The 23,790-nt window shown below is 36.4% G+C and overlaps 1 protein-coding gene across 2 annotated transcripts in view; it reads right to left on the minus strand.

The window, feature by feature from the left end:
- VEGFC (vascular endothelial growth factor C) overlaps nucleotides 1-23,790 on the minus strand; it is a 181,154-nt gene that overhangs the window by 3,014 nt on the left and 154,350 nt on the right. For both annotated transcript variants that reach the window (XM_056491002.1, XM_056491001.1), the window contains 5 exons: nucleotides 15,192-15,405; nucleotides 13,278-13,468; nucleotides 6,814-6,965; nucleotides 4,379-4,488; nucleotides 3,842-4,172 (listed from right to left, as the gene is read on the minus strand). In XM_056491002.1, coding sequence (XP_056346977.1) covers nucleotides 3,842-4,172; nucleotides 4,379-4,488; nucleotides 6,814-6,965; nucleotides 13,278-13,468; nucleotides 15,192-15,405 — 998 coding nt within the window. The remainder of the gene's footprint in view (nucleotides 1-3,841; nucleotides 4,173-4,378; nucleotides 4,489-6,813; nucleotides 6,966-13,277; nucleotides 13,469-15,191; nucleotides 15,406-23,790) is intronic.

Genomic DNA, 23,790 nt, shown 5'->3' on the forward strand with positions numbered 1-23,790 from the left:
TTATCACATTTCTGATAAATCTTAATGAAAAAAGAACAGAATTAGTGTCTACCCGATTAAAATAAGTTTAAAAGAAATACAGCATTGAAACACAAATCACATCTCCCTATGCAGCAGCAGAAGTTTTCCTCACCAATTCCTTGACTGAAAAATAGAACTTATACAAAGATAGTATCTCTGGTTGTCCCTGAACCCTTCCTTTTCCTATTTAATTTTTCTATTAAAACAAGAACTTGACCCAAAATAACCTTACAATAACAATGCTAAATACTTTCTGGTGTATAATGGAGACAAAGTACAAGTCTGTGATTTTTTCAGACACTGGCAATGGGTCAAAAGACAAAAGTATATGTCTTGAATTTCAGCACAGTTATACTTGAAACTTGTACTTAAATAATGTGTGCCTGTTTGTGAACCACTGATATTATGATATTTTATGATAACTCTTACTTACATATGTACAGCACACTAAATTGTGCCATGTCACTCTCCTCTTCCCTAGGTAATTCTTGTTTCAGGCTTGTGGGTACTCTTACTGTTGTTGCAAATAAATTACTATGTTGTGTGCTTGTTTTGGATTACTTTGCAATAATTTGTTTATGATCTGAAGTCTGCACTACAGTTACATTAACTCACACCATGTAGTTCAACCCATGAATCTGGCTATGAGGAAAGCGACAAGGAATGAGGAAGACTGCAGATGGGACATTTATTAACTAGTCACATCATGCTCAGTGTTTTCAATGTCACTTATCATAGATTAGTTCACCACTGTGGTCTCTGTAATTAAGGGAGTAACATTATTTTGTGCCACTTAATAGATATCTGAAGTCAGTTTAAGCAGCTCATGGGAATAGCTCATAGGTCAGCCGTACTGACCTATTCCCCCTAAAGTTTGGAAACAGTGGTGAGGCAACAAAAAGCTTTGTGAAAGGATCTAATATTGTGAGCAAATAGGCAAGCAGCAGCAGGTCTGCTCTGGGAAAAAGGTAATTCACAGAGATGCAGTGGATGAAACACTGAACTCACCTTTTTGCTGTTCTTACCATGAAAGTTTAGCCCATTTCATGTACTGAATGACAGCAAAATGAAATAAGGAAAAGAGGCAAAGCCAAACTCTTCCACACACTTATGACTGGACACAATGAAAGGCAGTCATGCAAACATTAAGCAAGAGGAGTTCATTTGCTTACAATTCATGCCTCCTTGTGAACTTCAACTTGCAGCTGGGAGTGCTATACAGCACCTCTCCCATGTGAGTTTGTGTCCAGCAGCAGTCAAGGTCAGGTTACTTCAGTCTTATTCTTATTTGGGACATTTTAACTGAGCAAGAAAGTCCCTCTCCTCCTCTAAAGTGCTTAGCAGATGAAGTTCCTAGTTATCTGGCCCAGCCAAAACGGACCAAAATAAATTTTGGAGGTGGTAGCACAGGGTGAATAGCAACAGAGTCATTGTAACTACATAAATGTGGTTTCCTTAGGAAACTGCTGAACAATAGACCAGGCCTTTCAAGAGATTTGGTCTGAATGCTGTTTACAGAGTGGTTTCACGTTCCAGAGGTCTGTTTCAATGAGGATAATCTGAGCATGCGGCAGCTAAGACAGACAGATGCTCAGTCACTATTCACAGTGCTGGGCAAAGAAACTTTCTCTTTATGGTCAATAATTGTGAATTTTTGCTGTGCAGAATGCCCAGATTGTCACTGTCTAACAACTCCACAGATGAAACAAGTGGAAATGCTACTTCTTGGGCTGATAAACAGCATAATCACCTTAAAAAGCAGTATGCTGAGAGCTTTTTATCCCTTCCAATCCTGTGCTTTGTAGATGATTTTGTATTTCTTCCACCTGAAGCAGAGCATAACACTAGAGGCAGAGGCATTTTAGTACCTAAAAATATTAGTGCTTCAAAATCAGAAGCTATGGCTGTCTGGGACATGACTACAGGATTATGCTCATTTCTAGGGCTCACATGTCTAGCACAAAGATAACAGAGAGGTACTTCTATTTTATTTTAATTTGTATAATTAATATATTTTATATTTTATTATATAAATTAAATTGCATAATTGATGCTGTTTTAAATGAGCAAGGGATCTCTCAGAGATAAAAAGGATGTTGCAGGATTTTTTTATTCCTTTCAGAGACAGCTTGTGCTGGACAGAGCTAAAATGTGAGAAACCTATAGGTAAGTCTTCTCTTAAGGAGGAGAGATTGTCCCCTCTACTTTCCTTGACAGTGCTAACATCTACAGGACTATTGGTTCTAAAGGTATAAAGTAACAAGATATATAAACCTTTCTTTTTGCATTCAAAGACAAAAGCAAAACAGCTTAGAAAAAAGGTAAAAGCATCCTACGTCACACTGTCCTTGGAAGTGAGAAAGTGATTCAAACTTTTTATCATACTCAATCACAACACAACAGAGAAAGGCTGAACTTAATTTCTTCCCTCAAATACTAAGTCTTTAAATCATCAGAGATATTGAAATCAACATCAGATATTTATCATGGCATTTCTAAGCTTCTTAAGTGCCTGATTTCTTCAGCTGTGAATGTTCTTTTAAAATGTAGATGGTTTACATCTGTAGCACTGCTGGAAGTGAAACCTGCAGCACAAAGGCTTTACTAATATGCAAAGCTTATGTAACCAGACTGATTTCTTTTCCTCTGCAAACATAAAATTGAAATTGTGTGAGTTGAATTCTAGAGAAGAAATAATTTCTGATATTTCTAACAACCTACAAGGCCAAATATTGGTAAACAAGTAATGCCAGTTAATAATATTTTCCCTCATTTTAGGGACTTCAACAAGTGTCACTACTGATATTTTTTCATTATGAAGATGAACAAATGTGTGTGTATATATATATATACCAATATATTTATTCCAACTAATTACATTTTAAATATTACATAAAGCTTATTTTTGGTAAGCATCATACACAGACATTTAAACGTCCCAATTTGCTGTTTTCCATTTGCAGTGCCTAAATTGCAATTTCTCATTCATATAATAGAAATACTTCCCCTATATTAGAAATAGATGATCTTTCTGTTCCAAATGACATTTTTTAGGAAATTTTAAAATATTTAATTTAATTAAGAAATTGGTTCAAGAAATTTACAGGAGAACTTTAAGGGAAAACTTTCCTCACATAATACACAAAGCAAAAATAATACTGTTTGCTTCTCAGAATCCAAAATCATTCACATCTTTATATATAGACTTCTAATGCTATGGGTGTAGCAGTCATAGAAAGAAAAGGTCCTGAGGTACATAAAGAAATTGCAGAATTCTCTTCCTGACTAAATTTTATTTTAAATGGTGAATGTGGGCAGTCTGATTTATAGTTATATATGTCTACTTTTCACAAAAATCACCCAGAGCTAGATGATTCCAAAATTTAGGAGGTGGAAATGAAAGATGTTATCTCAGAACTAAGCACTGAAATCTAATTAGGAATATTTGAGATATCTGAATATTTGAGTTACTTGAATTGCAATATTCAGTTCTTAGAGAAAAAAAAGTGGGATTTTAAATACAATAAGATACAGGGAGCTTGAATTTAAGAGTTCATTTTCACCAGGGAAAAAAAGGAAACGGAAGAAAAGTTCTGGGAAGTATCTAGAAAGACCATTAAAAATTAAATGTGCTTTAAAATACATATTATGCCTAGTAGCTTCTTCTTAGAGATTGCAGAAGTCATAGAAGATAAAACTGAATTGATGACAGGCTTACTGTTTACTTAAGACTACAAAACAATTCAACAAGACTGCTAATGTCACAACCCAAAATTTTAGGCCTTGGACACAATAAAGGAAACAAAAACTGAGGTTTTACCTGCATGTCTGGTGATGGAACCTTTTTCCTTTCAAGAAGCATTTATTGGGAGATTCTATACATTCACAGACGCATTTTGCAGGATTTAGTGGCTGGTGTCTAGGGCAGCTCTTTTTACATACACACTGGCACTTTTCCTCATCAAACTCCTTGTTGGGCCCGCAGGAAGCAGGGATGAGTTTGTTTTTGCACATGCACTGGCACGATGATCTGTCTAACTCTTTGTGAGGTCCACAGCTGGAGGGACGCACGCCTCCTTTGCAGACACACTGGCAGGTTTCTTCATCCAGCTCCTTGTTGGGTCCACAGATGTGGAATCCTTCAGGTGTGTCTAGAAAAGCAGCAGAGAAGTTGCACTAGTACCAGAATATCGTGCCTACCCTCAAATCCATAACCTTTGGTGGTGTTTCAAAAACAAGTATATGTCAAAAGACAGGCAACAACCAGTAGTAGCATCCATACAGAAAAAGATATAAATGACTACTACAACTTCTTGTCTTTAAAAGGACATTTCATGCTCTAAGGGAAGGTGCTTACCAGAATCTCCAAGGTGAGAAGAGAAGCCAAAATCATGCTGTGACAAACATCTGCAAATTTGATTATTCCAAATATGATTTTTCGGACAGGTCTTGTTTGCCACATGACACCTGTGAAATTAAAAATGCTGTTGATTTACTACCATAAGAGCTCAAGGACAAAAAAAAAAAACTATTTTAGCTGTTGATTGATTGTTGTTTGCTCTCCATTGCAAATATCTAAGTGTGTCAGCTCATTCATAATTTTATTTTTCATCCTTGTCAAATCTGTTACTGAAGGTTCTCCCCACAACAGAAATTTTCAATAATTTGTTGAAGAAATCTTCTCATATTTCAAGTTTTAGCTCCAACTTCTAGAAGCTGATATTTGTATTTTGCTGATGTTGTTTGGAAACAGACCTAACCTAGAACATAAGCCTCATACTGAAGAGTATAAAAATTCTTTTGCATGCCAAACACTGCTTGGTAACAGGCATCATTTTCCATGTTACTTCTTGAAGTACAATTTTTTTTTCAAATTTAAAATGTCAAAAGACAGTGTATGATAGCTTCTGAATGAATTCTGTAGGCAAAACTTCAAAAAATAAAATCAATTTATCAGATTCTGTTTCATTTTATGTGAAAGTTATGTGCCATTAGCTGACACTTCCTCTCATTAGTCACTCATTCTGTCCAGCCTTCTTGAACCTAAAGATTTGGATTTGAGCAGTGATGCCTCCATCTTAAAAATAAAAGCAATAAACAAGTAAACACTTTAGTCCTCTTTTCCTGCTAAAGTTTGCAGCCAAGGTAGTGGTACCAAAGAAAGCAAAAAATCCAAACAGCAGCTGTTGCTTTTTAAAAGAAGGAGTGAACTGAGCTATCTGGTGAATCACTGATAGAATATTTATGTGTATTATCTCATCTTCCTTGCTTGCAATTTCTTTATCACCACAGCTGACATGACATCTTTGAACAAGCCAAGCCTAACTTCATGTATCCGGGCTGTGTCATTTATTCATTGTTTCTGAAGCATTTCTAAAATCCTACTAATCTTTTAAGACAACACCTATATTACACATTTGATGCACTTTTCCTTCCCCTGAGCACCATTACTCACACATTGAAAAATGCAGGTGCTGGGATATTCTTCCGTGATCATCATTCAAGTAGACCACTCCCCTCCAACACACTAAATCACTCAGCTTGAAAAGACTGCTGTGGTTTAACATCATCCTGCTTTGCCTCATGTCTGATCAAACTGGTGTTTCCTGATTTCATCCCACTAATGATCTCACACTCTCTGCCTCACTTGGCATACATTTCCTTTAGCCTGCCTTCCGATTCCGCTTGAGAAATGGTACAGATAATTTACCGACTATTATTGCATTCTGTTAAAAAAACCCCAAACCAAATCAAACCAAACAACAACAAAAAAAATCAAACCCACCTGCCTGTTTTATTACACAAAGCCATAGATTCTAAACTTAAAGACCTTCATAAATGCTGATCTAGTACTATGCTGTCTTACCTCTGTTGCAGTGTGATTCCTCAGCCACAGGACAAACAGCTACCTGTGAGTGCTGGTCCAAGTCTGGTATCTGCACTCTCACCTCCCTCAACTACAGGAAGCTCTTTCCTGGCTAGAAGAAACTCTTGCACTGGTCATTACAACTGCTCTTAACTTTCAAACACTGAGAAACTGGAGAGAGTCAACATAATTTGACTTTCCTGACTCTTGGATTTGTTTTTTCTTTATAATCTGTCAATTATGTAATTAAACTAATTATTAATAGATCTATTTCCAAGCCACTGTTTATGATCCATGTTTTGATAAACAAATTAAATAAATTAAACTAAAAAAGAATATAATCTATATTCATGCATGTGTCAGAAAACTTCCAGACTTAAACTGAATTAAACCACTGAGGAAAACGCTTAACCCTTCTGAGAAATTTGTTCTACTCACTTCCCTTATTAAAAATGTCAGTTCATTCCAGTTAGTTACTGATTCTTCCCCAAAGCAACTGTTAGTCAATTATGTATTTTTGACCTCCTAAATATTTATACATCATAAAATCATCACTCAGACCTCTAAAGGAAGGAGATCTTCAAGTGGCGCAATAACTGAAAATCAGATTTCTGGTGCCAGATTGTTCTGTGATATTTTTCATTCAAAATCACACACACAAAAAGTCAATATACACTTCTGTGGAATGCCTTTATTTTTCTCCTCCATTCTATTTTTTATGAACCTCTGGCATATGAAGATGTCAAAGAAGATTTGTAAATTAAAGACTGCCTTAAAAACAAGCCTTTAAAATAAAGCATTTAAAATACAAAAATACAGAATGAGAAAGAAATGTTTTCTCCTAATTATCTATCTACAAATATATTTTTAGCTTTTCTTTTAAAAAGGAATTGATTTTGCCGAAATTTTCTTTTTCTCGTACTTACTGGGTTGGTGCTGCTGGCAAGGACCGCCTTATGATGGAGTGGACCTGTCTGTAGACATCCAGCTTGGACATGCAGCGGCAGGACGTGTGGTTGGCAAAGCTGACAGTGACAGGCTTGGGGCCGTGGGACAGAGGCACCGTGATCTCAAACAGCTACAAACAGCAGAGCAAAGCAAAAAGCTTCTTACAGGGATCCAGCCAAAACCGATGCAAGGCACACGAAAAACCTATCACGAGCTTAGGTCCAGATTTTTTTGTTGTCTTCCAGCATTCCATCATATTGCTAAATAATTATTATGTGCTAAATCAATACAATAGCTATGGTGTGACAATAACTCTGTTAAACTCTGTTACATGCCAGTTTGCTTACTACAATTTAATGCACATTTTTAATTTGAATTACTAAAATTTTTAATTTTTAATTTAAAATACTACATTTAATATACAAGAGGAAACTGCCCAAAGAACTCATTTTTCTAGAGGAGATGACTTCAAATTGGCAGCATTCAAAAAAAAATCCAAAATGAAACACTTGGAAGGTGCTTTGAAAAGCTGAAGAATAATATAAAGAAAAGAGAAAGTCTTCTAATACATCAGTTGCACAATTATAAAAACTTATGTAAAACAGCAATATAGTGGACTTGGATCAAACCAGTTCTGAATGAATGACATTTGAACTACAGCATACTGCATTTTAGAATTTTTAGTTCTTGTATCTGTGCAGGTTATATGCCTATCCTGATGGAATATATCTTGAACTATTCTTTGGTTGTTTTTTTTTTTATTTTTACAAAGTATTAAGAAATATTCACTACTGATAAAATAAACTGCATATAAACTAACAAAGCATAGCAGACAGCAGACCACTGGAGATGGCAGCAGAGGATGACTGCTACATTTCTAAAGCATCTAGAAGAGGTAGGTCCCTGCCCAACTGTCCTATTCAGCTTCAGGAGATCACTGACAGAATCTCACAAAAGCAGCTGAGATGTACCAATCAAGGTAATGGTAATGGAAATGATGGTGAACGTGAATTAATCTTATTTATCCTTCCGTTAAAGCTGTGAAAGGTATCAGTTTGGAGATGAATATTGCTAACACCCATTTCCATCAGCACTTCAGTGGTGCACTGAGGAAAAAGTCGAGTAAAACGATATAAAGGTAGTTTATATAAATGCTTCCTTGGCCTCCTCAAATTACCTTCAGTTTGTCCAAATAAATTCTCATAGTAGTTATGTATTTTACATCACCCAATAGTTGCTACTGTTTATTCAGTGAAGCAATTTAAGTCAAACTCTCAACATGCATAAATTCTGTCTGAATCTTCATCTATGCAAAACATTTCAGATTATATAAAACCTGACCATAAGCAATGCTATGGTTTTGACAACATCTACAATTTATTTTTGCTCACCTTCCTCATCTAACAGAACAATAAGCTCAACATCTGCTGTCACTATAGGGCATGTCTGGCAACATTTAACAGCCAAATGTCAATACCCAGAAAGGATATTTCTATGAAAAATGCCTCAAAACATCTATCAGAACATCAGGTTTTTTTTCTGGCACTATTGTTGGCTATGGCTATTGTTGCTGGTACCCACATTGCCCAAATGGGTAATTCTTCTTGGAGACCAAATGGCTTATATTTCTGTTTGATCCCTCATTCCCTAAAAGATTGGATTTACTGCATTCTTAGAAGCCCAAATCTTCTCTTCCATTCCAACTTTAATTTATAATAAAACCCAGAGTAACTCACTCTAAAGGGAAAGGACCTTTCCTTCAGGTACCAATGCCTAAAGTACCAAAGACTACAATGAATGAGTTTCAGTCTCCAGAAGAATTTAAGATCTGGCAGCAGTAGAGAAGTCTTCAAAAAGTGGAGAGCTTCTATTGCTCTGAAAAATGTTAATAGTTATAATAAATAAAGCAGCAATTTATGAGTATTGCTCCAGTCAGAGGCAAATAAAAGAAAAAAACAGACTTGACTTGCCCATGCTGTCCTGTACCTTTTTGCCACCAACACTGCATTGTCAGGAAACCAGTGGGAAGCAACAACAGAAGCAATAAGTGATTGTATAATTAAAGAGTAATATATATATATAACAAAAAAAAAAAAGAAAAAAAGCCCCTAAACTCCCCTAAACATAACCACAAAGCTCTGTCCTCTTCTAGAGGATCTGCTAATTGTAAACATAAATCAGTAACACATTGTTAATCTCAGAGTACAGCACATACTAACAGAAGCTCTGTGTAACTGAAGAAGAATTGAAAGCCATTAATAATTAATGCATTTAATAAGAATTCAACACCTGCCATTCAGCCAGTCTAAGGCTATTTTATCACAGAAAGCCAGTTGGCAGGTTTTGCAGTCTTTCACACTGTTTCTAGGGTTTCTCTTACAAGTACAGTCCATAACTAGAACTTAATATGATTTTAAACTTAGAAAAAAGAAAATAATCTAACAGAAGACGGGAATCTCTGAATGTGTTGACAAAAAGCACTATCAGAAATCCTGAAAAAGCAATTTTCCACGTATTCCTTCTCAGTGATCCTTAGAATCATAGAATGGTTTGGTTTGGAAAGGACCTTTGAGATGATCTAATTAGAACCCCTCTGCCATGGGCAGGGACACCAGGTTACTCAAAGCCCCAAAAGGCATGTAATTTTGATCCATGGCCTTGATGGCTTCTTCTTTACACTAGAAGGACTTCATAGCATACTTACCAGAAAAACTGAGGTTCTTATGCAAAGTATTTCTTTGCTTCAGTTGGCTAAATTAATTTATTCAGCACTATCATTGTATGTGCCAATACCCATTGTACCAGCACACATAAAATTATTATTATGCTCACTGACTTCTGAAATATATCAAAACTGTTATTATGTGGGAAGGCCATCATTCTAGATACCTTTCAAATACAGGATTTATGTATGTTTTTTTCCAAGATTTACATTAACTACCCCATGTTCTTCTGATGGCCTGTGGTTTATTTTGGCAAGTTTCCCTTAAATTGATTGAGTCTAAGTTTCCATCACTTGTGATCTTTGCACTTTTTAAAGTGTCAGTAAGGCCAGCCAAATATAACCAGTGGAACACAGTACAGTGTGTCTAGAGGGATTTTTAAACTAAGGACATAAGACTGATTTCAAAACTAAACATCTCTATATTGAAAATAACGAAAATAAATTATTTGAGAAATGGCACATCATCATTATTTTACTGTTGAACTTCCTCAAAAAACTATTTCAAGGCTTATGTGGGATATAACAACAGGCATTAAATATAATAAATGTATATTTATTTAGTATGATTAAATTCTTTATTCTATATTTTTATATTTTAATCTCTTTCTTTTCCCAGAAATATGAACAAAAAACATTTGGAACTTATATATCTTCCACTATTAAAAGTACTTACTATATCACTACCAGGTAAAAATGGTAATGTTGAAAACAACTGAATATACTTGTGGCATATGTCTGAATTGTGAAGAAAAACCACCACGTACATCCCACACTGGGCAAACCATTTAAAGCTGTTAACTTGTTTCCTGTGAGAAAATCTCCTCTAAATCTAATTTTGATCTGCTTGGATAGATGTTTTCCCTTGAGGCACTATAACTGTAACTGTGAAACGAGATGATTTAGGACCTTTACAACAAGTGATCTGAAAGAAACCAAAAATATGTCCTTCCTGACAGCCAAGAGGGAGAATGGGTGAAACAGCTCTTTGAAATCTGCTCTCTGCTTCCCTTTGACCTATAAGCAAGTGCCTGTAGGTGGGACAAAAAAAGTGCTGCTGAGGGACAGGCTATGGCTGCACCAGGTAGTTCCACAATCTTTGTAACCACTGTTGAATTTATTTGTGCCATGGAAACAGAGAACAGCTGTTTGGTAACAAATTAGAGAAAAAGCCCAAACAGCCACAAGATGAAAACTCAACCAGTCACATTTCCCACAGATCCTTACTAGACAAGCCACCACTTACAAACTGGGCTATGCAGTCAGGAGAGGATGTACTGCAGTTTGTGAATTGGTATAGGGAGTCTTCAAATTTTGTCACAGATCTTGCACCATATCTTAATTAAGCAGCTGTCTCATGTCTCAATCCTGGCTGTATAAACATCCCTTAGCAACTACAAAAACAGGTTTGTGGAAAGAATGGCATTAAAAACAAAGCAGAATGTTTTTCTACTTTTCTCTCAATTAAGTTTAGTAGGTAGGAAGGAGGAACACAGCTTGAAATGGAAAACTATGGACCTTGCTCTGGACCACTACTGTGTTCCACAAAGCAATCTGGAACATCTGACCTGGTCCACTCCCCTGGAAATCAATGATTTATCCCCTGTAAAAATAATTTCTGTGCTTAGTTTTTTTATTTTTAATTAATTTTGATAAAAGCTGATATAATCTTTATCTTACTGTCTGGAACCAATGCTAGAGCTTCCCCTCACAGTAAGAACTCCAGCTGACTTTCCCATTAAGCACTTCTTCTGCAGAGTGAACAGTATGAAGTTTTCTAACTCAGTTTACGCACAAAAACGAAAGCTAAAAATTGGTGAATTACAAGGAAACTATTTGTTCTAATTTCTTTCAGGAAATAAGAGAAACTGTGGTAAAAATAGGTGTGTAGGGTACCTGAATTCTACAGAAGGCTTTGAATCCAATATCTTTTTCCATCCTAATTCCCGTCTGATATGGGGTAAGCCATGGTCAGATAATTTTAAAAAATTTGAGATGGTGACAGATGAAGAGATACAACTATAGGTCTGTTCCTTTATTAACAGTTTTATAAAAACTGCATTTTGTCAAGGACCAGATAAAACTGGAAATCAGAGGCAAGACAGAAAACTCATAGATACAATTGCTTGCTTTTACAGGATAAGTAAGAAAACAAAACAGGGTTATTGCCTCTTCTTTCTAATAAGAACTTTACCATTTTCCTGTTCAGAGTCTCTCAAATCTTTAACTACTCCTATGTTATATCACCACCAATAACACCAAGAACTTCAAAAGGAAATTCAGTGCTAAACATCTTCTACTGTGTGAAAAATTAATTCACTCAATAGATGTGAACAGTAGGATGAAGAGAAAGAGATTATTTAGCCAAAACTGACACAGTGCTCAAAAACTAGGAAACCTGTGTTATGTGGAACAGCTCTCTCTGTGATAATCCTTTATTTTGGTGAGCTAAACTTTACCAATGCGTGGGGGTAAAAAAAAAAAAAAGTCTCATTTCTTGGGTTTTAGAATGAAAATTGTATTTGCATCTTTCAAGCAAGTGGAATTGAGATGATGGTTTCTCCTAATAATGAGAAAAACAGTAAGGCTTGAACACAGTCAGTACTGTAGTTGTCCTCATTTAAGCTATTTGAGCTACATTACTCCTGTTCTGAGTGGCTGATTACCAGAAATTTAAATTTAGGACTGAAAATTCTTGGAAGGATTTACCATTTCAGACACACAGATTTGATGAGAAATGAGGGCAGAAAATGCACTCTAAAAAATTAGCAGGTTTTGCTGGTTTTTTTACGTTCTCTTTCCCTAATTCCTCCCAAAAAAGGCTCAAAGCACTACAAAGTTTTATGATAAAGGATTGACATTTCTAAGGGCTCCAATTTTATAACTGGTTGTGCAGTTTTTGGTCTTCATTATAAATATGTACTGTATCTTCAGACAGATGAATACTCTTGAAAAAGGAAGCAAGATTTACACTAAAAATTGAAAAAGCCCACAACCAACAAAACCCTACCAAATAACATATTAACAGGAAAACACCCTAGGAAATGCTTTTAAGTATGACTATTTTCTCATGATTTTTGAGGCAAATGTTGAAAGATAATTGTGATAATTCCTGTATCTACTTAGAATAATGTAGTATATGCTGCTTTAAAGGCAGCTCACAGGCTCAGTGCATAATCTCTGCACACTCCTATCTGATCACTAACCCTGAATTTGAAGAACAAAACACACCTGGAAGAAGATGCATTACAACAAAACAAACAGGTACATAATGCTAATGTGTCTTAATATAGTAAAACACTCTTCCTAAATGGCCTTATTTGAAAAATGTATCCTGTCTGCACATGTCCTACAACGGTCTACACTAATAAAATTACAGGCTAGTTTTCCATGGAGTGCTTGCCCCATACAGGCATAAGGTAGATAAAAAAAAAAAAAAAAAAAAAAAAAAAAAAAAACAGAATTAAGTTTCATGGATAATCTCAAAATTGAGAATGGGATACCATAATTTATTTTTTCCCCTGAAAAATAAAAATATTTTGGGGAAAAGAATGCTAAGTATGTTTTTTCCAGGCAGTAGTGTCTTCAGCTGTTTTTCCTGTGTATTTTGGAATGGACCATTTCCTTCGTCATAGTAGCAATAAGGAGGTTTAAAATAAGCATGAACATAAATGTATTTGCAAGGAGTACATGAACTGTAATAAAAGAGTGAGAACTTACTGTCTTGCTGATGTAATTTGTGCTGATATTCATACACTGAAGTCCTTCACTATTGCAGCAACCTCCACATCTGTAGATGGATACACATGGGGGTTTAAAGAAGGTGTTTGTAGTTGCTCCAAACTCTTTTCCCACATCCACACACACTTCACGTGGCATGCACTGAGTTTTTCTCCATTCAGTATCAATACCTGCCAAGTTACAGGGAATTTCATATGTTATAAAGTAACTGCTTAAAATCAGAGCTGTTCCGCAGTAAATCAGGATTCCTTTTTAAAGCTCAAAACCAGAATATGAATTTCTAGAGTCACACCCATTAGTCAGTGAAACACACATCTCTCTACGTTACCTGCTAGTTGATTTTTCTTCTTCACAGGGACATGACATATCATCATGGACAAAAAAACTCACAGTGGAGCTAAAAGGGAACCTAACAGGCAGGGGAGACCTTACAGAACAGAATCACAGCCTCCTTGTGTTGGAAGGTGACCTATAAAGGCCACTTGTCACCTGTTCCAGCCCCCTTGTAATGAGCAAGGGCATCTTCAAGCAGATCAGGTTGCTCAGAGCCCCATCCAAACTTGAATGACTTTGAATGTTTCCAGGGATGGGGCATTTGCCACCTCAATGGGCAACCTGTTCCAGTAATTTATCATCCTTATAGCAAAAAAAAAAAAAAAAAAAAAAAGTCTTCCCTTTACCTAGTGTGAATCTACTTTCTTTAGTTCAAAATTATTACCCCTGTTCTATCACAACAGGACCTGCTAAAACATCTCTCCTCATCTTCATTACAGACCCCCTTTAGCTTCTGGAAGGCTGTTCAAAATTATTACTCCTGTTCTATCACATGTCCTTTCTTCACCTGGGGCAAGTCTCAGCCTGAGTAAACTCTGCACTTTAGTACTGCTCACTTCTGCAAAGTAATTTGAACCAGCCCCACACAGTACTTCCCTTGGATATGATATATTAGAATTGTTAAATTTTATACACTTAATGTGAAATTAATTTAAATGCAGGTTTATTTTGTTAACTAGAAGGGTATAATTTAAAGCAAAAGCTTACTATTTAGCAATGTGATTTAACCTGATGGATGATTTTTGTGCCCAGCTTATCCACACAAGTTTGGGCAAAGACTTCACATCATGTTATACAGCATTTTACTAAAGAGCCTCAAGACTTGAAGCTGTACAGGTCCCTTTATTCCCTTTTGGCACTAGATTTTGGTATTCAACAAAAAGGGAAATTTTGTATTTTAAACTCTTCATTAAGGTACATGATTTCCAATATCATGTAAAAAAATACACCTCCTGCTCTAAATCTTGCATTTCTTTTCCTACAAGCACTTGCTTAAACTGTAAGTTAGCTTGGATGAAAATAATTATCTGAAACACTGGAAAGTATTTAAACACATAGGTGTGAAAACTGTTGCTTGTTTCAGCACAACATCATTACAACTATTCTCTTGTAACATGAAAAATTTACAAGTGGATGATTTGGTGTTCCAAAGCCACAATGCCTAAGAGAAGAAAGCATTACCAGCCAAGATGCAATTGCAGAAAATGAGAAGAAATAGTTCAATGAGTCCAACTATTAGCATCCTCTTTGCTTTCTGCAAAATTTTTACAGCCTCTACAAAGTAGGATTCTTTATGCTTGAAGACAAACACTTCACTTTCTCTACTGAGAAAGCACTTTCTTATAATGGACATACCTAAAATATGTCTGCAGAGGGATGTTTCATTATGAAAGGCTGACTATCAAAGATTTTATATTATAGGCAACACATCCCACCCATCAAACTGCTGAGGCTGGCTTACTGACAATGCTCAGCTTTTAAAATACCTTTGACACAACTGAAAAGCCTTTGGATAGTCACTTATTGTGTGTTGGAACGTGGATTGTGTTCTGTACTTACTTTTCAGGATCTCTGCATTATAGTGTGCTGCAGCAAATTTCAGGGAATCATCTGATCTTGTGTCAAAGCTGGAGTGTTCCCTGTTGTGCTGCCAGCCTCCTCTCCTCAGCTGACATTTGAACATTTTCCAGTATTCTGGATAAAGCACTGTCATGAGTTCATCCACACTGGACACAGACCTCAACTGCTCTTCCAGGTCTTTGCTTCCATGAGCCTGCCAAAGTAACATGCAAGATCGATTATTTTCTTCAGCACACAAGGTTTGCTGGAAATCAGACTGAAAAGTAACTCATACATTGTAAAATAAAGGGGTCTTCATTATAAAATCTCCTTCTGTCAGTCAATGTCAGCGTTATTATATTGACAAATAATATAGTAAATATAACAAATGTTTTGCTTCTTCCACCACTTCTTTACCACCCTTGTTGTTCAAAATATCTGTGTGAGAAAGGAGCTGTAGAATTAAGACTATACAAAAACCACTTGCAGTTATTTTTAAAAAATGCATTTTTATCCCGGAAAGATAAATTTTTGTGATAAAATTTTGAATGCTTAAACCTCAAAATATTCAAACTACGTTCATGTTATTTAATATCATATACACCTAAAGTAGCACCAACTTCTTCCCCTTTTCCCTTAGCCCCAGATAATCAAAACACCAAGAAATGTGAAACTAGTTAAAAAAACCCAAACAAACAAAACACCAAATCAAAAAACTAATGTTAATTAGTACCTTTCTAGGAAAAATCTTAATAAGAAAATTTTATTATAAAGCACTAATCCTTAAATCAATAGAACACAAGGACTTTGGTACCTTGAAGAATCTAAACCTCACACACCCTTGCTGTTTCAGGAGTAATGTCAAATCCTGTAATCTTGCTTTCTTATTCTCTGGCCTTTACACAAACTCATTGCAACTGCAGTTTTCTAAATGACTGGGATTTACATTCCAGTTTATTGCTTATCAGGATGATTCCTCTCTTTCTCTTAGATGAAACATCAGAACACTGGTGGTGTTTATCCCCTGTCCACCTTTCTCATCCATGAGCTGTTGACTTCCCAAAGAAAAGGGCAGAATGGAAAAAGGAGAGTATCAAAGAACCTTTAGCCACTTTCTCAGCCCACATGGCCCTTAGATGGCAGTATGAGACACAAAATATAGAGAAACACTGTACAAAATGCATCAATTGGCTGGAGATTCTCTACAGTTTACTACAAAACTCTTGCTCTACACAAAAAAACACCAGGCTGTAAGAGTGTAAAACATGACTAAATGCAGAAACACAAAACTATATCAACTGAACTTTACAATTTCTTATCCAACTCGCCCACTAACAGAAAATGAACTCTTTCAGTTCAATAATTTTGAACATTGCAAGATAAAACAGGTAGTTCAGAACTTGCCAACCCAAATCAAAACTGCTTCTTGTCTCACAAACAGCTATGAGGGTATAAAATGGCAAGTATGGTTGCATCTACTCCCTCATCCTGTGTCAAATACAGCAGAAACCCCTCAAGGATAGGGCAAATTCACAGAATTAATTTCTGTAAATACAGTTATATATATGACTGTGAAGGGGATGAGGCACTGGAACAGGTCACCCAGAGAAATTGTGGATGTAACTCTGAGCAACCTGCAGTAGTGCAAGATGTACCTGTCCATGGCAGGGGACCTAGAGTTAGATGATCTTTAAGATCCCTTCCAACTCAGGCCATTCTGTTATTCTATTACTCTAATACCAACTTTAAATTAATTTTATTTGATAAAGTGTTATGAAGTTTAAAAAAAAAAAAAATGTTTTCACTGAGGCCTCGTTAACCACAGTGTCCTTGCAGATGACTGTTCAGGGAGGTTTCAACAACCAAGCTGTTGTTTCAGAAATGTGCCCATGCAGGTCTTCACCTCTCTTCTTGCCACCATAGGATGGGCCATCCCTGACCCAAGCCAGCCCTCAAGAAGTTTTTGAGAGCTTTGCCTTCAAAATTAATGATAATACAAAGAATTAACTTTACTCCCCATCACCCCTGCTCTCCTTAGAGGATGCCACTCAGGGTCTCAGTCAGTGGGTCCCAGACAAAAATCCAAGCTTAACAAACAATTTAGCTACTCACTGCTTGCAGCACCTGAGAGGTGAGAAGAGCAGGGTTTGAGGAGCCTCACTCCTGGCAAACTGCTCCCTGAGGGTGCTGCAGCACATGGCCCCTGAGCAATGGGAGAGAGCTGCTGCACCAGCACAACGCCAGCGCTGCGCGCGTGTGTGCCCCGCCACGTGATGGGAATATGCACAGCCTGTGTATCCTGTCACAAGGCTGGACAGTCTGTTATGTAAAAGGCACAGGAATAAAACCTGTGCTTAGCCATCCAGTGGCTGATCCTAGGAAGTCCTAGCAGATCATGGGGGTAACACAGAAAGAGAATTCAACCAAAGCTTTGCCATCTTTCATGAATCCTTAAAAGCCTGTACAGCCCACAGTAGACAAAACATTGACTGTTGCTGTTGCAGATATTCCAAGCACAGGCCTAGAGCATCAGGAAAATAAGGAATGAAACCTAATATTACTCTGTTGATAAGAAGTCAGGCATGGAGCAGGAAAGTGAAATTGTTAGAAATAATGCATGCTGATTAATTCCACTTTATAGATTAAGGAAGTAGTGGCTGGTGACCAGTGCAATGGAAAGGCACCTGGGGGTCCTGGTTGATGGCAAGTTGAACCTGAGTCAGCTGTGCCCTGGCAGCCAGGAAGACCACCCATGTCCTGGGGGGCATCAGGGACAGCATCCCCAGCCAGGCAAGGGAGGGGATTGTCCTGCACTGGACACAAGGTTGGTGAAGAGTCTGAAGTGACTGAGAGCACTTGGTTTGCTCAGTCTAAAGGAGACTGAGGAGAGACCTCATGGTGGTTTTCAACATCCTCAGGAGGGGAAGCAGAGGGGCAGACACTGATCTCATTGCAAGACCAGTGACAGTATTTGAGGAAATGGCAGGAAGCTGACTGGGGGAGGTTTAGTTTGGCTCTCAGGAAAAGGTTCTTCACCCAGAGGGTGGCTGGGCACTGGAACATGCTCCCCAGGGAAGTGGTCACAGCACCAAGCCTGTGTGAGTTTGAGTGTTTGAGCAATGCTCTCAGGCACATGGTTTGACTCTTGGGGCTGCTGTGTGCAGAGCCAGGAGTTGGACTTGATGACCCTGATGGGTCCCTTCCAACTCAGCTTATTCTACAATTCTCTGAATACTCAATATAAACAAAAAGAAAACAATTTATGGAGCAGATATATAAAATTACACTAAAAAAAAAAAAATCAACATTATTTCATCTGAAGTATTTTCTGTTTAGCTTAATAAGCTATTTGCTTGTAAAGATGGCTTCAAACAATTTGATCACTAGAGGACTTTTGTTCTCTTCCAATTTAGAAAGAAAAGGAGAAGGAAATTGAAATATCTGTACTAAATACAGTACACCAAGTACCCAGAGTTAGGGAACAAAAAAAAAAAAAAAAAGAAAATATATGTTGATTTTTCAATATGCTTACAGTGTTACCTTGAGATACAGATCAACGATCTCTTCCTGTACATCTCTGATTTTTTAACTGCAGCAAATTACTCTCATCTGTGAAAAACTGTTTAGAGGAATATTTGTTTAAGGAACTTGTGATTTAATTTTGTAGAACAGCCAAACATCTTGTTGACATGAGCATCAAATGAAATCCTAAGTTCTGGATGATTACAAGAACGTGTCCCACATACAGGATAAGCATCAGATCATTAAGAATCATTAGAAAGAGTTTCCTAATTTTTAAGGGAAGAATGAATCTGCTTCTGTAAATATAATAGTAGTCTGGCAATACTTTTTATTTTGTGCAAATGTTGGTAATTTCACAAAAATATACTGTCTTGGTCTGTATCTTTTGTTCTTTGCTCTTTTTTTAATTACACATTGGCTTGTAGCATAGGACACTGGATCTCCATTGCAAAACTATTTTGAGACTTAAACACATATTTTAAGTCTCAACTTAAAACACAAAGAAAGTAACTGCAACAAAAATGTACCAGAGATCAGAGGAGCTCTCATTTTTCATTCTTCTTATGAAAGTGCAGATTGATGAAATTCAGTAAAGAAATATGGCTATAGCTGCAATTACTCTCACTAGCTATTCCCAAATGTTAAGTTCAAAGGGAGGGGGGAAAAAAAAGTAATAGAACATTAGCACAGGTTGTAATAAGAGAGATTCTATGACTTTTAGGACAGAAGAAAGCTTTTTGATAAATTTAAGCAGACAAGTTGATTTTCATATTTACAGGGTGCTCCTGATGAAATTGTGGACCAACTGCTTAATGTTTTACTGGTAATGCATTCTGGGATCTATGTTCTGCATTAAGAAGGAAGCAGGAAATAGTGCCAAGAATGATTGCACAGGAATGAGTTCTCTATCCCATGCTTCCTATATTCTTGGCATTTTCAAGTCAGTTAAGGGATTGGGGTTTGAACTTTTTTTTTTAATCACCACCACCACTCCCTTCATAAGTGTTTATCTCCATACTCTGGTCGACCATTCTACTATTTTTTGTCATTTTTACCAATTATCAGTGCTGTCCTGAACACCTAAAAATGCTAGAAGGTATATTCTAGAGAATGACACTTATTAAATCTTTGACTAGCCAAACTCTACAAAATGATAGGTGATATTAAGCAAAAAAATAACCTAAAGATACAGGTATGAATGGAGAATACAATAAAGATACACTTTTCCATTTCATTAATTTCATTAATTTCAGGAGAAAGGACAAATACATACAAATAAAGGTGTAAAGTTTGATAACAAGTGCTCTCCTGCTATTATTTACTTAACTTCAGAACATTTTGTTCTAGTAAAGTATGTTTCTCACAATGTGGCTTTCCCTTACATGCTATGTCCAGTTTTTTTATAAAATTATGGCTTGCAAGTGAAAGGGCAGTATACCAAATAGGCTCTATATCCATTAACAATGTCAACTGTATAATAGATTTTCCATGCATTACACTACTTATCTTTCACATGTCCCCAGTGTTTGCCTCTATTATTAATAACAGAGGTCAGAACACTTAATATTTGGCAGCATGCTTGACACATAATTGATGGTGCAATATGCTATAATGGTACCTTATGTATCTGTTCTGACTACAGTTGTCAGCTCATTTCATTTTCAAGGATTTTGTGGACACTTCTTAATAGGAAAATGCTGACTATAAACCCCTCCATTTTAAGATGCTTATATTTCATATTTATTGATTGACTGAAATGGATTAAAATCAAGTATGTAAATCTGAATGTTGAAATGACTTGTAACCAAATGGAAATATTGCAAAAGTATTTATAAACACTCCACTTGCATAATAATTTATAGCAATTTTCATGTATTTCAGTGCTAGCTTTTTTAGAAATTGATGCCAGTTAAAAAAAAATATATTCCAATTAAAAATCGTAGCTATAGCTGAGAATTAAATTCAACTTTTATGCCCACTTCTATGGTCTTACTAAAAAAGCCCTGATTTCCATCTCCCATGCACTAATTTGTCACCAGCAAACAACTGTAGTGCAAATTTTTAAGTTAGCTTTCAATACAGTAACAAAACAGTGCCTTACAGAAGCCAAACAGTAACAGTGAACATAAATTTCATTTCACATCACTTCAAATAAGTAGAAAGACCACTGCAGTTAATATGAACTAAATCAAAACGTCATGACAACTCCAGAGAGATTAGAATCAGTCTCTGCTCCAAAGAGCTTACAAAGCACATCAGGCAAACATAAAAAGTAGGAATCAAAGTACAAAATAAATAAATAAAGCATAATACAGTTCAGACTGTTTTAAGTGACTTCTATTCACTATGGCATTTTAAATACTAAGAATAACATCAGGGAAAGAAAACATAAATGGGAGGGGTGAGGGGAGAGAATGTACAAACTAGATAAGCAAGGAAAAGTAAATGAGTTTGGAAAGAAATTCAAAAGAATTTGCTAAGAAGGAAGAAAAAAGACATTTGCCATAAGGATAAACTTAAGACTACAGAAGTTTCACGTTTATATTTTATATCATGTCTGTTTTCTCTTATTCTGACCATTTTTTGGGAAGAAGATGCATAAATTGCTAGAAAATCATCCTAGGCTTCTACTATTTAATACTGCTCCTCCTGTTTATAAACACAGGTATTAAAGCTGAGTTAGTAGGCAATGTAAAATATCCATGTTAAGGGAAATTAAATTTTATGCATGTCAGCATTTTTATGGCATGATTTTATTTAGGTATTCTTAGACAATACTGGAATATGTATCTAAGTTAACAGATTTGCACAAAGGTACTTACATTAAGTCCTTTACTGAAACAACATTTAGCTGCTGCTGTTGAGGTTCTGAAACATACTTCTTGGCTGGTACTTATTCTTCAAGTACCTGCATTCCTCAGGGGTTCTCAACCTTCACTAAAAAAATGCCAGTACTTTCATATATTCAATGGCAATTACTTATGAGAACACCCTTTTTAAAATCTGAGTTTGAGTTCCCTGGGAAGTGGAGAGAAAAGAAAAAACTCTAGTTGCTTCCTAGAGCAACTCTATAGGCTGCTGCCTGATTTCTTTAGAAACTTATTTTGGACAGCCAGTTCTCACAGGTTTCTACACACTCAGGCAATTAATACCATTCCTGACTATAACAGAGAACAGTTTTGCAGTTTTCAGAACAAGGATTTGTGGCACCTTAGCTAGACTTTTTTTGGAAGCAATTTCACAACTAGATTATAGTAACAGGAAAGGTTTTGTTCTCACACATTTCAGCCTGATCTTTAAAATCCACATTGTTCCAAAGTGGCAGTCTTGAGTGTTCCTATATCCCTGCAGACTATTTCTAGGAGTATAGCAAATTGAAATTGAAAAATAAAATACAAAAATCAAACCTATTATCAATATACTTAATTCACTACTCAGGAGCTTTCACTGGATAAGCCCACAAAAAGGTCAAAGGCTGCAAATACATAGGATAACCATTTGCTGTCTAAGTGCAGCTGCATCTGGATTGTTTAATTGATTCAAAGGCTTGTACTGAAGCTTCCAGCTAGCATTACAGATAGATTTGGAATCAATAAGGATTTGGATTATTGCTGCTGAAAGGCTTACATGTGATTAAATCTTGGAGACATCAGGCAGAGCAATCTGTACCAGAAGAGATCTGTGTATTGTTTTCTTGGTCATCAGGAGTTCCAGTGACCAGTGGTGACAAATGTGTGGATCACCATGAGGAGCAGATGCATGACTAGAAGAAAGGGGAAGCCCTTTGTAAGCAAAGAACATTTGTAAAGTGAAAATAAAGGACAGCACTGTGATGACTGCTGGGATATCAAGGTGATGAGCAGACACAGAGCCCTGCCAGAAAGGAGACAGCTAACAGAATGAGAATGCCAGCACTCTCTGCAGTGCAGCCCCTGCAGCCAGCAGGGCTCTGGGCTGACTGCATGTGCAAGATGTCTGCAAGACATCTGGGCTGCTGTCACATGGCAGTCCTGCAGAATCTGACACATTATAAAAACACTGTGTTCATTCCGAATGCTTTCAAGCAACTTTTAACTAACATCAAGAAAAGCAAAGCACATAATTCTGAAAAGGAAAACTTGCTCTCCTACTAGAAATCCTCCTCATTAAAAGATCTCACTGTCCCAGAAAAAGATAAAATGCCAGTGAAACTTGTTTTTTAATATGGCCTGAATATTGCTGTTTTTTCAGAATACCCTACAACCTTTTATTTTCTTTTCAGCAATTGCATGTATCCCATCAAAATCAGTACAAAAGAATAAACTATCAGGCCTTTCAAAGAAGGTTGCTTATTCTCAGTCTTTGCTTAGCTTTCACTGGCATTGCTTTTATTAACAACTACTATTAGCTTTGTCCAAAAAAATCAGTCTTATTTTGAAGAAAATTACTAGCATGGTAGCACTGCAATGAACTGCCATAGCTTGAGCAAGTGTAACACTGGCAGTGAGAATCAAAAACTGTCTCAGTATCAAATTGAGGGTTACTAAGTGGAGAGGTAAAGGGCAGCTCCTTTGTTTTAATTTGAATGCCAGCACATTCTGAGACACTGCTGGAGCACATGAGTACATCCCAGACCCTACTCAGTCTGGCTTCAAGAAGGCAGTGGATGGTTTTTATGTCATGGTTTCTATTCTACAGGTCAATCGCTCATAAAAGAATGTTTCACTGAGGGCAGGAATAGTAAATTGCACATTTGGAAGAACATTTCTGAGTTATGCTGAACACAGGTTCTCACTGTGATGACACTACTCAGTTTTCAATTCAACACCTTTGCTTCTTCTTGAATTTTTGGAAATGTAGTCATTTATAAGAGGGAAAGATTACATGAACACATCATGCCTTATCATTATTGAATAATTTCTCTCACTATTAAGTAACTTTCCTTTTCACCAAGTTTTTTAAATCACAATTTGAAACACTGAGCAAATACAATTAATCCATGGTCTAAATATTTAGCAACAGGTCATCGAAATTTCTTGAATTAGTTATACTTTTAAAATGGTTCATAAAACAAATAATTTCACAGGCCATGAAACTA

Source organism: Oenanthe melanoleuca, chromosome 4 (genome assembly GCF_029582105.1).
Source record: "Oenanthe melanoleuca isolate GR-GAL-2019-014 chromosome 4, OMel1.0, whole genome shotgun sequence".
NCBI classification, from domain to species: Eukaryota; Metazoa; Chordata; class Aves; order Passeriformes; family Muscicapidae; genus Oenanthe; species Oenanthe melanoleuca.